Genomic DNA, 15387 nt, shown 5'->3' with positions numbered 1-15387 from the left:
AACCAGGACAATATAACCCAATCAGAGGGGAATAGCCGTGCTATTGAGCCGAATAATGTCAGTTTAAAGGGTTAGTTCACCCAAAAATGAAAATTCTATCAGTAATTACTCACCCTCATGTTGTTCCAACCCCGTAAGACCTTCGTTCATCTTCGGAACACAAATTAAGATATTTTTGATTAAATCTGAGAGCTGTCTCACTCCTCAATAGGCTTCTAAGACATTATAACTTGCTGGCCCAGAAAATGCATTAAAGAGATCGTTAATATAGTCCAAGTGACTACAGTGGCTCAATCTTAAGTTTATAAAGCGACGAGAATACTTTTTGTGCGCAAAAAAACACAAAAATAACGACTTTATTCCACTATTCATTTCCTTCTCTCTGGGCCTCGAGTTTTTTCACGTAGTGTAATAGCGCAGCACTTCTGTGTTGCATGTCACACACATGACCAGCGTCGGCCAATAGTGAGCCTACGTGTGACGTACAACACAGACGCGCTGCGCTAAAACACTACGTGAACTAACTCGAGGCCCAGAGAGAAGGAAATGAATAGTGGAATAAAGTCGTTATTTTTTTATTTTTTTGCGCACAAAATGTATTCTTGTCGCTTTATAAACTTAAGATTGAGCCACTGTAGTCACTTGGACTATATTAACGATGTCTTTAATGCATTTTCTGGGCCAGCAAGTTATAGTGTCTTAGAAGTCTATGGAGGAGGTCTTACGGGGTTGGAACAACATGAGGGTGAGTAATTACTGACAGAATTTTCATTTTTGGGTGAACTAACCCTTTAACATTATTTGTCTACATGTTTACATCGGTAATAACCAGCTTACAAACCACCAGCCCATATTCTCTAATAAGTGACTATTTTTGCCTAAAAAGTTTCAATAAGGACAGCCGCTTGTCAGCATACTTAGATTCGGTCCTACAAACTTTGAATGAAATGACATGACAAGTGAGCAATTGTTGGCCGTAAATAAGCATCTGGTATTGTCATCTCATGTGTGCACAAGAAAATGTCAGTTATTTTCTTTTCATGACACTTTTCTACTGGGCCATCTGCTTTCTAAAACGAAACTACACAAAACAAAGTTGTTTACTGCAGGATTTAAAAAGCACAGACATAAAGGCAAATAATAATATATATATTAAAAAAAACATTCAAAACATAAGTAAAATGTTTAAAGTGGGGTATGACCATATGACCTTGCCTCTAAATTAGTGACATAAATTTAAGCAATATCACACTGGTTGTGATTCTCACATGACAGCCCCTTTTATTTTATATCTAAAGTAAATAAATGTAATCGTAATACGAAATGAAAGTGATCTGATGTCTTGATGATGTCGTAGATTTAGTTGAGCGTGGCCAGGAATTTTGTACTTGACAGTCTATGAATAAATTGAAAAAAGAGAAGTGTCATGTTTCACTTTCACACCAAAGATGCAAGATCTGTCAATGCAATATTAATATGCATTTACCCATTAGATTAGCACCCTGTACAAAAGCAGATAATGTCTTCCATTGTGGATCAGTTTTTTATATGCATTGAGTGTCCTGCACATTTGCGATTGATGGATTTGTTATGGAATCACTATTATGCCTACAAAATGTCTAGTAGTTGTGTCTGGAATATTCATATGCAACACATTTGTGCATTTGACCTATGATGTCATTGCACAAAGAGAGTGGTTATGTGACTCAAATTGAAGTGTTTTATGTCTTTGGTGAATGACAGAAAAGATATGATAGAGTAGATCTGATCAAAATCCAAAACTATAAAGCTGGCCCATGTAATTTAAGATTAGCGAGTCTAGCTTGTAGCTTATGCTAGCACCATTTGTAGGAGGTATGCTACTAAAGATCTGTCTAAAATAGATTTTCAACAAAGATAAATACACAAAAACAACTAGATCTTGTACTCTTGCAACACTGAGTTAATTTTCACTAGAGGATGTGGTTTACAGATGTAAAAGACAAAGACAATATACTTTTAACTTCCTATTTCTTCATTGTACTTCTCACCCTTCATCTCTCAGGTGGTTACAACAGAAAAAAAAAGAACAAATGAAGAACTTTAAACTGTGAAGACAGAGCGAAATGTATGCTAATCCAGTTTTAAAAACTACTTTGGTTCATTCAAAAAAAGTAATAGTTATGTAAGATAACTTTGTGTCAGGCTTGTTATGCAAGTCACTAAATCACTAGCTTGCTTTAGTGGTAACTAGCAGACTGTTGCTCACTCTCCTCACCTTGTGCACTGCGTTTGCGGTGTATATTCTGTAGACATCACGATTGATCATTAAATGTGACTCATTAATGCTGAGAAACCCCCTCTCCACCTTTCCCACCCTTATGTGCCACTGAAACTTAGTTTGCAGCCCCCCTTTCACACTTATAAACCGCAGCAGCCCCATGTGAAGTCCTTCTGCCCGTCACCAGATGCAAGCAGCACAACTCGCACAGCCGTAAGAGGATGAAGAAAAAAATCAAGAGAAAGTCCTTCTCACTGTGTATTATAATCATTTATTCTCTGTTCTGTGGCATTACTTAAAGGGATACTCCACTTTAAAATGAAAATTCTGTCATCATATACTCACCCTCATGTTGTTTCAATCCTTTATGAATTTCTTTCTTCTGCTGAACAGAAAGGAAGATATTTAGAAGAATGTCAGTAACCAGACAGTTTCTGGTCTCATTGACTTCCATAGTATATTTGTTTCCTACTATGGAAGTCAATGAGACCAGAAACTGTCTGGTTACTGACATTCTTCTAAATATCTTCCTTTCTGTTCAGCAGAAGAAAGAAATTCATACAGGTTCGAAACAACATGAGGGTGAGTATATGATGATAGAATTTTCATTTTAAAGTGGAGTATCCCTTTAACTGTGTAATGATGCTTATAATAAATAAATGGTCAAAAAGCTGAGATTTTCATGAACACTTTATTATAAAAAAGGGGAAGAAACTGAAGATCATACAGCTTAATGCAACATGACAAAATGTTGTATAAAATATAAATGAATCTTTGTAAAAATATGTTACAAATATTTGAACTATACCTCACTTTAGCACACAACACGAGCATGGGTTCAATGATAAATTATTATACTGACAAACAGTGCACTTTGAATGTAAATTGTGGATATAAACTGTATGCTACATGCAGGAATGCAAATGTAAATACATTTTTTTAAATGTTTTTTTGGATCCCTTGTATATTTTGCCTGTAGTAATCCGTTATGATTGTGAAAAAATATCAAAAACCTGGTGTTATAAAGGCAAATCATTATTTTTACTGTACATCTTTCTATATACGTTCAATATTTCATTATTGAATTGGGAACCTAAAATTACATGCAAGCAAAAGTGTTTTACATTCATCAACCGTATTTCTAAATGAAAATGAGCTTGTCAGTCAATGCCACAAGGTTTTAGATATCCTCCTTGTTAATTAGCATCGCAGCTAATGGTTTGTCATTCACTGTTGTTGCTAACATTGCTAATGCAGTTAACATAGGTACATTTTTGTCAAACTGTACAAACTGGAGGTATTTAGAGGCAGGAAGAAGCCAATTTTAAAAGAATGGACTAAGAAGACATTTTGCCCAAAGTTCACAGAAAAATTTTTTTCTGAGATGTGGAAGTTGGTCAGTCAGTCCATAATTGAGACGCTTGTCTCTAAAAGATGACATTGATCATGCATTAGTCTGAAATTATAAATTGAACAAAAGAGTTACAGCATCATCAAAGATCTGTGGGGTATTTTGAGCTGAAACTTTACAGACACATCTTGCATGGGGACAACTGAGACTTATATTTCATCTAGTAAAAAGGGGCATAATAGGTCCCCTTTAAACTTCAAAAAGAACTCATAACATGTTAAAAATATATATGTATGTTTAACAAAAATACAGGCTACATATTGTGTGATGACAGCTTTAAATTTGAGTAGCAAGCAAACAATTGTTTTGGTCACAGATGATCAATTTGTTAAGTGCTGCTTTGAGGGCCTCAAAAATAAACATTACAAAGTTTCTGTTGCTCAAACAGTAATATAATGCACTAGCAATGCAAAGTCCATGGGTGCGATTCACAGGGAATGCATGAAATTATAAAATGCATAATTTGACATCAGAGCTGTAGGCTCAAAAGGACTCCTTTTTGAGTCTGACCTAGGTCAAATCCTGATCCCATTCTCCTTCTCTTCTCTACTTTCCTGTCTATACTAAAGGTAAAAAAGATGTTGAACATTTCAAGGACCAAAAAAATAAAAAAATTGTGTCATTATCCCAATTCAAGTTTGCCTCTTTCCACCTCAATGATGGAAATATTGACTCTTCAAAATACTTTTCGGAAACTAAATCTGAATGTGTGACCTTTTGATCAAAGAAGTTGTTTTTTTTTTTTGCAAATGGTTTACAACAAACTTACTGGAATACAGGCAAGTTTGTTTATCACAAATGTGTAGGATGATTCATAACTGCTGAGCCATTTTAGCCTAGAGTTTGATTTCAATCTGAAATGTATGCTGGAATAGGAGATGCGGATTTAGCTCTATTGTCTTTGCGCTGTGAGTTTCGAGGTTTCAGTCTTAGTTTATGGGGAAGGGCAGTGCTGGAATCCGCCGGCACTTGCTGCTCACCCTCGTCGTCCGACAAGATCCTCTGACACCCTGGTTGGAGCAGGGGCCGTCCTGCCCAAGGTGCTGTTGCTGGGGCGAGGTGTGGTGGAAAGAGTAAAGGTGCGGCTCTAGGGGAATGGAGGGTGGGGAGGTCTAGGAAGTATGGGTGATTTCTTCGTATGGCCATAGGCTGCGTGGGAAGGAATGCCGACCCGGGGTGGGTACCCAGACAGACGGGCGCTTGTTGGTTCCCCGATAGATTGGACGCCTCTCTGTCTTGCCTTCTACCCCAGTAGAGATCTTTGTCTGGGCAAGAAACCAGAGGTTGCGGGGCCAAAGAGTGAAGATGAGATAGAGCTCTTTGAGACGAGGAGTAGGAGGCTCCAGAGTTGAGCAAACCGTACCGAAGCTTTAGAGCCAGCAGCTCAGATCGTAGACGAGCATTTTCCTCGCTCAATGAAACCAAACGAGTCTCTAATACGTAGTCATTGACCCTTCGTTTCTCTCGCGAGCGCTTCGCCGCTTCGTTGTTCTTGCGGCGTTTCTCCCAGTAAGTCGCGTCTTTCCTTTCCTCGGGTATGAACTCCCGTTTGCGACGCAATCCCAGACCTCTCAAGGAGATCTCTTCGGCTTCTCCATCAGCTTCCCATCTCATCCGTGAGAATGCGGACTCCATCTTCACAGGGTAGGACTTTTCCGATTGGTTTCACGCAAGATGCACCTGCTCTCTCTGTGTGTGGTGTCTGGAGTTAGTCAGATGTCAGCCCCACTTCTCAGTCATGCTGTCAACAGGAGCTTTACCTATGATGAAAGAGCAGAGTTATTTACTTTGCAGGTGGTCTTGTTGGTACATTTGTGTGTCAGATTACAGTCAGATCTGCAAGAGGTTATGAGTGTCATCGCAAAACAATTTCTTTTGAAATTCTTGACCTTTACCTGCTAGAGACCAGTTTGGTTACAGGTGCCACACAGCTGCAACTACAACTCTGTAATGTTCCTGTCAAAGGGGCTGTAGATGAGGTAATGAGACAAAAAAATTCCCCTTGTGGCGACTGTTGTTGTTGTTGTAGCTGTGCTAGTCGTCTTGCTAACTTAAAATTCAAGTATTAACAATTGTTGCAGATTATTACTAATACGGTTAGAAAAATCTTTGTCAAGGACTTTGTTTCAGCTCTCTACCTATTAGCGATTTCCAATACCATTGACAGTTCAAAAATGCTTGAGCAATGCTAAAAGCAACAGCCTGATAATGAAGTGACTATGAAGTGTTGGGGGTGTGTGCAGCATCCAGGACATGAGTGCGACCACTGGGGTGATTCAGACATGGTGGGAACCTGAGACTTCACACTGGGTTCAAAGAACCCCCGCACAGTCTGATGGACCATCATTTTGTGGGTAACCAGTGGAAGAATGAATTATTGTGAGAAACAGAGAGATCTAGAGAGACTAAACGCTATGCTCACAACTGTACAGACCTACTTCCCCTCTGATGTCACTGACACATTGTATTGTCTCTATACAGACACTTATATGTGGCAAATGAAGCTTCCTTTCCAGACAAAAGGTCAGATAAAACATAATTTCCTTCCACTTAATCATATGGGTCTCCTATTAGTTTTCTAAATCCCACTTGTAGTCACATTTACAAATGTCTAAATGTCATTGCAATAGATAACTCAATATCAAAGCAAGTGTCATGGGCAAACAAAATACCTTTTTCATGCTTTGTGGATGTATTAAGTCGCAAATCTCAATCTTGGATGATTGTATTATTAGTTTTTCTATAATTTATTTTTGTTTATTATTATTTTTCAAAACAGAAACCCCAAAATGTGAACTTTAATTAGTGAACTGATTATTTAATAACTTAAAACCTAAAACATTTTTTGAGTAGTTTAAATTAAAACATTTAAGTATAATTTAGATAGTTTTTATTTTATGTTTTCCATTAATTTATTTTCATTTTTATTAGATTTATATATAGCTTTGTCTATATAGCATTTATACATTTTTATTTCATTTTTAGTTATTTTAGTACATCAAGTTAAACTACATGAAATGAGAAATGTTGCCTTAGCAAGTTTTTTTTTTTTTTTACATTTTATTTCAGCTTTTTACAGTTTTATGTATTAAATTAACAATATTAACCCTGCTATATGAAATGCAAAATTCACAACTTTTTAAAAGTAGCTTAACTGTTTAAATAATTTTGGGTCCACAGAATGCATATCGTTAAAATCTCAACAGTAGCATGAGAGTATGCGCAGTCTTGCGCACCTTGCGTTGTGTACAGCTAACCCCACGCTCACTGTGGTTTCTTTTTTCTCTCCTCAGAACCTTTCTCCAAGTTAACAGAGTGTGTGTTTTCATGTAGGCTAACCACATCCTGTTCATCCCTTTCTTTCATCTGCTCTGCCTTTTTATGAGCTTGGAATCTGGGTTCAGAGCGTGCCAGCGAGGTGCGTGTACGCTTACCACAGGGTAAAACAGACTGTTAGGCCAAGCCACGAGCCAATGAAACATTGTGTGTTTGTTGAACGCAGTGGAGGGGATGAATTGTGGATGCTCGCTCAAACCACAGCTATGAGACAGCCTGCAATGTGGTGCTACGCAGACCAGTATTAGCGTGTGTGCTTGTGCATAGTAATTCAACTTCACTCTAATCAGCTCATCAGATTTGAAAACGAAGGAAATGTCAGTCCTTCAAGAAAAAAGAAAAAAAGGAATAGTGCTTTTATAAGTTTGGTTTTAAGTTTTGATGGAGAACCAGAACCACTTTTTCATTGTCATCACATTCATGCATGTTGTGTTTTTTGTGTTTTTTTTGGCAGTGTACAACAATTAATGCCAGAAACACATTGCACGATTTTCAAAGTCATTGGATCGCTGTTCTTCTCATACTACATGACTGTCTGGGATTCCATTTAGTTGCTGTTGTGCGCACATTACATGACGAATCGGCGACAGGGGGTCACATATTAGACAACTTTTCACATGGAAGAACTGCCGACAACTAACTACGGTTGTGTCCGAAATCGCCCCCTATACCCTTAAATAGAGCACTATTTGAGGGGACAGTCATTTGTAATGGTGTCCAAAACCATAGTGGACTTTATCGAACATAGTTATTCAATCCCTTAATGCACTGCAATAATGAGTGTACAACCGATGTTCGCTCAACAGCCAGAGAATACCCATAATGCACTGTGACGGTCATGGAGAATTAATTCCGGAGTCTGACCAGAAGATGGCGCTTGCAGCAGTAATACCCCCTTGTGTACAAGGCTAACAAGTAGCTAAATGGGACTATAGAGGTTTTCGGGGACATTAAATGTCAGAAGCCGAACAGGTAAACTCATCTACTCACTAGTTCGCTTTCACAGCCTTGTGTTTATAATCGATATCTTGCAATCTATTATAACTCGAACTTTCAGGGAAAAGCTTAGGCCGAAAAGGAAGTAAAAATAGCACGATTTGCAATGGACGCAGATAGTTTTTTGCTTTTCCGCACCATCTATGAAGGAGGTTCTTCGTCCTCCATTGCGCCATTGAAAAGAGTCATGTGATCATGGTTGGTGTCCACCTGAGTTCACCACCGTCGCTTTTTCAATGACGTATGACTCGCATTAACGCGGGAATATATCCGATCTGTATACTTACATAGCAGATGCAAATGCACATATCTGCATCCACATATTTTTTTTTTTTTTAGGGAACCTAACTTCTTAGGTTAGCCTACAAAAATACATCAGCGCTGTATAGACAGAAAGATTGCCCATTACTTTTCAGTATGCAAATATTATTTTTCATGATTGTCATCATTAGGGCCCGAGCACCGATGGTGTGAGGACCCTCTTGGAATTGCTCCGTTTTTGTTAGTTAGATTTTGAATGCTAAACATTATTTATACATATCATATTATGCATTAGAATACATAATCTTGTAGATTTAGACCCTTGATATATAAACTCAAATTTAGCGCGCAGCCATATTACTTTTTCCCACTGGCCAATGGAATTCATGCACCTAACTGCCATATAACCAGTGTTAGTTTGCAAACAGGCCTTTCTTTTTTTTAAATAATTGTGTGGGCAACAGTGGTATGCTAACCACAGTGACATGTGGTTCTACTCCAAGACTAACCTAATTCTCTTTATCAGTCAACATTTCTTAGTGATGTGTCAGAATAAAGGATGTTTAGGTGTCAATGTGTTGAAGTGCTGGTGGGTTTTTAGCGGTGCAATTTGAATGTCGCTCACATGAGCCTTTCCACATCGCCAGCTTTGCTGCTCCCTTGCATCAAGTTGCAGTTAAAAATCTCACCTTGAGTTTCCGATATTTCATTTTTGGTTTCATCGCCATAGCTGTGCTGATGACATCCAAGACATCTGTTTATAGCCAGTAATACCACCCTGTTTATTTTCATCCAGTTACTGGAACGTGAAACTGTCGTGCATTTTACATAAGTTGCTAACTTGGCTGCTCGCAAACAGTTTCGACAAAATCTCTGTTGCAAAATGTTGAACAGATTCTGAAATCCATCCTCTGGGGAAATGTAAATTTGTGATAGGCTTTGCTTGCTGATTATGAGATGTTTTTTGTTGTCTGCCAGCCTGCTAATGCGGACATGCGCTCATAGGATATGCTAACAGTTTAAGGTGCGGTGATGGTGACAAATGCTGTGGAGCTAAATATACACTCTGCCTGCTTTGTCGCTGTGCCACAGACATACACACACATGCAGAGAAAGTCAAAAGAGATTGTTCACATACTTTTCCTCTTCCTGTGTTGAGTATACAATGAATAGAAGTTAGTCAGAAAAACTAGAAAAGCTCTTGAAATATGCCTTGCAGTGTAGCATGCATAAACATAAAAACAAGAATCTTCTCTCTCTCTCTCTCTCTCTCTCTCTCTCTCTCTCTCTCTCTCTCTCTCGCCTATCACAGACCATTCAATGGTGACATTGACTTACCCCAAATAGTACGATTTTATGGCTGTTATCCAGGTTATCTACAGAGTAAACCAAAAGTTACGTCTAAAAATGAGTTTTAGTTATGTATATTTTTGCACATCAGCTACGGCTTTCAAACGGCGTGAAGCATTTTCACCTCAAACTACGAAAGTCTGCATATCTGATGTGTTTTATCTTGCAGTTCTCATTTTATTATCATTATTTTAATGTGAAAAAGTTTGTGCGAGATGTTTGTTAAAGGAAGGCCAATGCCATGTTTTTTTGTTTTGTTTGATGGTGTGACACCTCAGATTCTGTAGTAAGTCAAAGGAAGTTTGCTTTTTTTTTGCCATTACATCACACACAAATTTAAGAACCTTTTAAGACCTGCACAAATAAAATTGGTAACACTTTATTTTAAGGACATAGTGATTCTATAGTAATAACAGTAAATTATGCATTATTACCGTAACCGTAACTCTCGTAAGTACATGTTAATTAATAATACTCAGTACTTATTTGCATAAGTACAATTTAACCACATCATCTTAAAATAAAGTGTAACAATAAAATTAATACCATATGGACGGGTAAAGCAATACAACTTCAGTACAAGCTGTACAAATCAAGTTTATATAATGCAAGGTTTGACAAAAACAAAAGGTTTTATAAAATGATAAACCTCACATTTCAGCCTTTAAACTAAGAAATGAGTCAAATCATAAATTAGGCTGTTATATTTATATTAAAGGTGCTCTATGCGATGTTGGGTGACGTCACTTCTTGTTGACGTTCAAAGTATTGTAAAAAAAAAACGGAGGCTAGCTCGACCCTCCCTCCTCCTCATCCCGTCCCCTCCACCTCCCTTCCGTGCTTCCTGAAACAGTCATGAATTCGGGACTTTGCGTTCCTTCTCCTTTTCCCTCTACTTTGCTATTTGTTCATCGGAACGTCGTCTCTTTGGTCGTGTGTCAGCCATATCAAAATTCAAGAGAATATAATTTGAACGTTAGTCGTTGTCGTTGTCTGGGACATCTCTCCTCTAGCTAACTTCCCCCTTCATGCTTCTCTCTCCTCCACTTCATGTGCACACGCACTAACCCCCCAACCCCCACCTCCAAATCATTCTTGTCGGTTATTGGCTCAAACACTATTTGTTATGTTTCGTGGTGCAGGTTGGCCCAATTTGTTTTTGTTGGCATTTGTGGAGCCTGGGCTGTCTACAGAAACTGCGTTTTTTTTACAGTGTGTTCAGGGGACAGGCAGCTAGCGGATAGTGAGGAGATGTTTGCTGTATGTGACAAAAAAGGTTTCAGCCTAAAAAAACGTGTGACATCGCTTAGAGCACCTTTAATAAAACAATTTTTAAATCTTATTCTTTAAAGGAACACTCCACCGTTTTTTGAAATAGGTCTTATTCACCTTCTTTCCTACATTTAGATAGGTGGGCAAATGCATTTTTGTCTCAGTGCATGCATTGTTTTAGTTTGACAGGGTCGGCGCTAGCTTAGCTTAGCATAATGAATGGAATCCTTTGTTGCCAGCTAGCATGTCCTGAGTAAAAGTGATATAAAATGTTTTAAAAACCCACCTAATTACTTCTTGTGGCCTGCATATTCACAACAAGTACAAATAGCGATGCAGATTAACACTAGACGATTTCCTATGCAGATATTGACTTGGGACTATATTAGGGGGAAGCACAGGTGAAGCACTGCTACTTGGGCGCAGAGATATCACGCCCAAGTAGCAGTGCTTCGCCTGTGCTTCCCCCTAATATAGTCCTTAATATATAAGTCAATATCTGCCTAGGAAATCGCCTATTGTTAATCTGCATCACTATTTTTACTTGTTGTGAATACGCAGGCCACAAGAAGTAATTAGGTGGGTTTTTTAAATTTTTTATATCACTTTTACTCAGGACATGCTAGCTGGCAACAAAGGATTCCATTCATTGTGCTAAGCTAAGCTAGCGCCGACCCTGTCAAACTAAAACAATGCATGCACTGAGACAAAAATGCATTTGCCCACCTATCTAAATGTAGGAAAGAAAGTGAATAAGCCCTATTTCAAAAAACGGTGGAGTGTTCCTTTAAAGGAACCGTATGTAAGATTGTGGCCAAAACTGGTACTGCAATCACTTTCAAATTACTGTAGAGCAGTGTATCCCCTCCCCCTCCCCCTCCCCTCTGACTCGAGGTTGCCAGATAGGCTGGCATTTTTTATTCAACACGTTTGTAGCTGCAGCTGTGGTAACTAGAGCAGAGCTGGCAACCCGGATACCGAAACACTACTGACTTCGTGATTGGTAGATAGGTGGAGGGTGGAGCATCAGGCCAAAACACAACATGACAACATCAACATCAGTTGAGGGCTGCAACTTCACTTTTAAATGACAATATCCTGGCCGGACTACTGTTGTCAGTGATATAAGTATTTGAAATGAACATGATTTCTTAATGTCTAGTGACATATCAGGGCCATTTTATGATTAATTGAAATACATTTCTTACATACGGTTCCTTTAAATATTTGATTATCTTATTATCCTACGTGTGTAGATTTATAGAATGCACATTTGCTTATTTTTCGATTCATCGACTAAATGAAAACGCAATGTCATTCTCTGACAGTAGGTGGCGTTTATGGAACAGCTGCGCCTTTAATGCGAGTTAGCTGGTATGATGTAAACACCATAATGTAAACATTGTCATAATTCATTAACAGTAGATCATAAGCAATTGCTTGGCGTAATGAATCGGTATTCCTTGATTATGAACTGCAACGAGCAAAAGCGTCAAGTATTTACTTTGAAACGTCCAGCATTCACAATTAAATCATCACCTTTTGAAGTTTAATATTCTCATTAAGCCATCGCAATTCCTGTTTTTCAATCCCCTGTCAAACTGTTCAATTTATTTTTTGTAGTTGTTTAATGGGCATCAAATACAGCTTTCGATGACTGTAGTTAGTGGCCTTGAGGCCCCCAGGGGCCTCAGGCCACATTTCTGCACCTGCCGCTAAGTTTAGATGGTGCTTTTCAGTAACAAACTCTTAAACTTCTCCTTTTTGGCAACCTATCTGTTACTTTTTGTCCTCACCACCTGCTTCTCTGTACATCTTTGTTTCCTGGACTATGGTTTCTTATGCTTTATGTTTTTCCCCCCCTCAGTTGTTTTTAAATGATCGGCTCGGATGTCTTCATAAACAATAACGTCTGCCTGTAAAAAGATTTTACATATTTTTTTTCCCTCTTGAAAGTGTATTGTTGCATTGCAGACGTTCAGTGCTGCTAAATTATTCAAGTGTTATCAATTTTAATTTCATAGCAGTCAGTTCTGTGAGGTCCTAAATCTGAGACTGTTTTGAAAATCTGGGATTCAAAATCAAATTTAAACCTGTAAAGTTGTAGGATTTCAAAATGTTCAAAATCTCTGACATAAAATGTATTTTTGACGTAAAATGTATAATAAATATGTACGATTCTACGTTATTTCTATTCATATAAGTACATTTGTGGCATTGATCACGAGAAACTCCTTTGTACGGATGGTCAGAAGTTTCCATTGAAGCTCAAGATGATCTGAAATCATGCTGGAGAACACGATCATCACGTTTTACACATCAACTGGAGCTCATGCATCGTTACGCTGGTAATATAATTTGCAATGAAACATTTTGTATTCAAATTTTGTCATAAAAAGTGCACTGGGGACTTTTTGTACCTCGATATAATTTTAATTGGAATAGCAATAAAATATCTTTAGCATTGTTTCCACCGATAGAGAAATGTACGCCATTCAAGCTGCAGTTACATCAGAGATGCCATTTATAACTTTGAATGTGTTTTGCAGCAATTGTCTTTTCTAATCTACCCTTGAAATCATTTAGAAGTAATGGTCAAGATGGAACACAACACACTCTTTCAAAAGTACCCACATTTACCATACAGCCTCACAAGATCCATCACTCACTTTTGAAACTTTTAAAGACTGAAACTCAATATTTGGAAGGTCTACAAGGAAATTTACATTTACAAATTTGAAAAAAGTCAAATCCAGCCTAATCTTATATACACTTTTGTATGACATTGCGGCCAAATATGGTTGCATACATTTTTTAATGTAACATGAGATATTACACTGTAAAAAAAATAATTATCAATAAGTTATGACAACGGATGTTTTTTTTTTTACATTGCTTTAACTCATCAAAATAAGTTCAGCAATTTTCAACTTTTTTTATAAGTTACACAAAATTCAATTCATTTTTAAAGTCAGTTTAATGTAATTTAAGTTGAAATTACTTAAACATCAAAGTTGATTGTACTTAAAAATTTAAGGCAGCAACTTTTTTATAGTGATTCAACACTATTTAAAGGGTTACAAGTTCTACAATACTAATAAATGCAAAAGGTTAAATTCACCACATTAACCAAATATTGGACAGCTTAATTTGTGTACTGATTTATATAATATACTCTTTTCATTCTGAGATTGGGAAATCTGATGCTTGCAATGAAAGTAAACCAAAGGTTACATCTGAAATGAGTTTGTTACGTTTAGTTTTGCACATCATCTACGGCTTTCAAGCGATGTGAAGCATTTTCACCTCAAACTACGAAAGTCTGCGTATCTAATGCGTCTTATCTTGTAGTTCCTTTTTAATTGCATTATTGTAATGCAAAAAAGCTTTTAAAATAGCGAGATGTTTGCTGAAGCAAGGCCAGCGCCATGTTTTTTTGTTTTGCTTGATGGTGTGACACCTCAGATTCTGTTGTAAGTCAAAGGACGTTTGCATTGTTTGTTTTTTTACATTACACTGTCATAAGTATGTTCAAAGTTGACCACTGATGGACACACAAAAGCCCCCGTTTCTTACCTTCACACAGCTTCTGACAGTTCCTGAAGGCTCACCCAGCGTTGACATCACTGAGGATGCTCCTCATTACTGGAACCGGTCGACTCTCCGCACATCAAAACGTTGTCTTGTCTGTGTGTGACCTGAGTGTCTCACCTGCTGTGCACTGTTGATTAAACGCTCTCCTCTCTGACTCGTGGCTTCTCTTTGGTGTGAAGTGTGATTAAAAGTTAGAGGCTGCCTGTTAGCTGCTTTATGAGATCAGCCCACAAGCCCCTGTCTGTGTCTACTTCTTTTAACACAAAGCTGATGGGTTTACACCATGGCCCACATGTCCCTCACATACGTGCACCAGTGGGTGGGTGTCTGTATTTATGAAAAAAAGGGTCAGATATGGAATTATTCTTCCAGTTAGCTTTTCGGATGGCCATACTTGTCTTCTCTCACTCTTGACCGGGTCCTTACTGTTCAACTTCCTCTTCAGCCATTAACTAAAGATATGAAGGCTCTAAATTGAAGATTAAGGAATTGCAGAAGTCTGTACTGTTTTGGAAAGACTTAAAATACACGGCCACCTTCAAAATAAGGCACTTATTCTCATTCCCAAGGCTGTAACCACCATGTTCTCCTCCAACATTAACAATAATAGTAAAGTAATATGCATAATTTTTTCAAGGAATTTAAGAATCATTGAAAAAATAATGCACATTCATTTACTATTATTGTTAATGTTGGAGGAGAATACTGGAGGATTATTTTGTCGCATTATTGCTAGTTCCTCCTTTTAGATAAATAACTAGGCTACATGTTGTTTTGATAATTCTGTTTAGCTCTATTTTTGTGATGTCACACATATAACAACGACAATTTATTTGTCTAATAATTAGAAGAACATAACACATACACAATAGCTGTTGTCAGATGACCACAGAAGACTGTGGTGGCT

At 37.8% G+C, this 15387-nt stretch overlaps 1 protein-coding gene across 1 annotated transcript; it reads right to left on the bottom strand.

Moving 5' to 3' along the window:
- Window positions 1–2932: 2932 nt before the first annotated feature.
- On the bottom strand, window positions 2933–14914 carry nfil3-4 (nuclear factor, interleukin 3 regulated, member 4). The gene is made up of 2 exons (XM_082137768.1): window positions 14463–14914; window positions 2933–5431 (listed from the first exon to the last, which is right to left on the bottom strand). The coding sequence occupies exon 2, from the start codon at window positions 5304–5306 to the stop codon at window positions 4521–4523; it is 786 nt and encodes a 261-aa protein (XP_081993894.1). The 5' UTR covers window positions 5307–5431; window positions 14463–14914; the 3' UTR covers window positions 2933–4520.
- Window positions 14915–15387: the final 473 nt, after the last annotated feature.

Source organism: Leuciscus leuciscus (genome assembly GCF_965113295.1).
Source record: "Leuciscus leuciscus genome assembly, chromosome: 15".
NCBI classification, from domain to species: Eukaryota; Metazoa; Chordata; class Actinopteri; order Cypriniformes; family Leuciscidae; genus Leuciscus; species Leuciscus leuciscus.
This window is presented reverse-complemented; position numbering and strand designations above follow the sequence as displayed.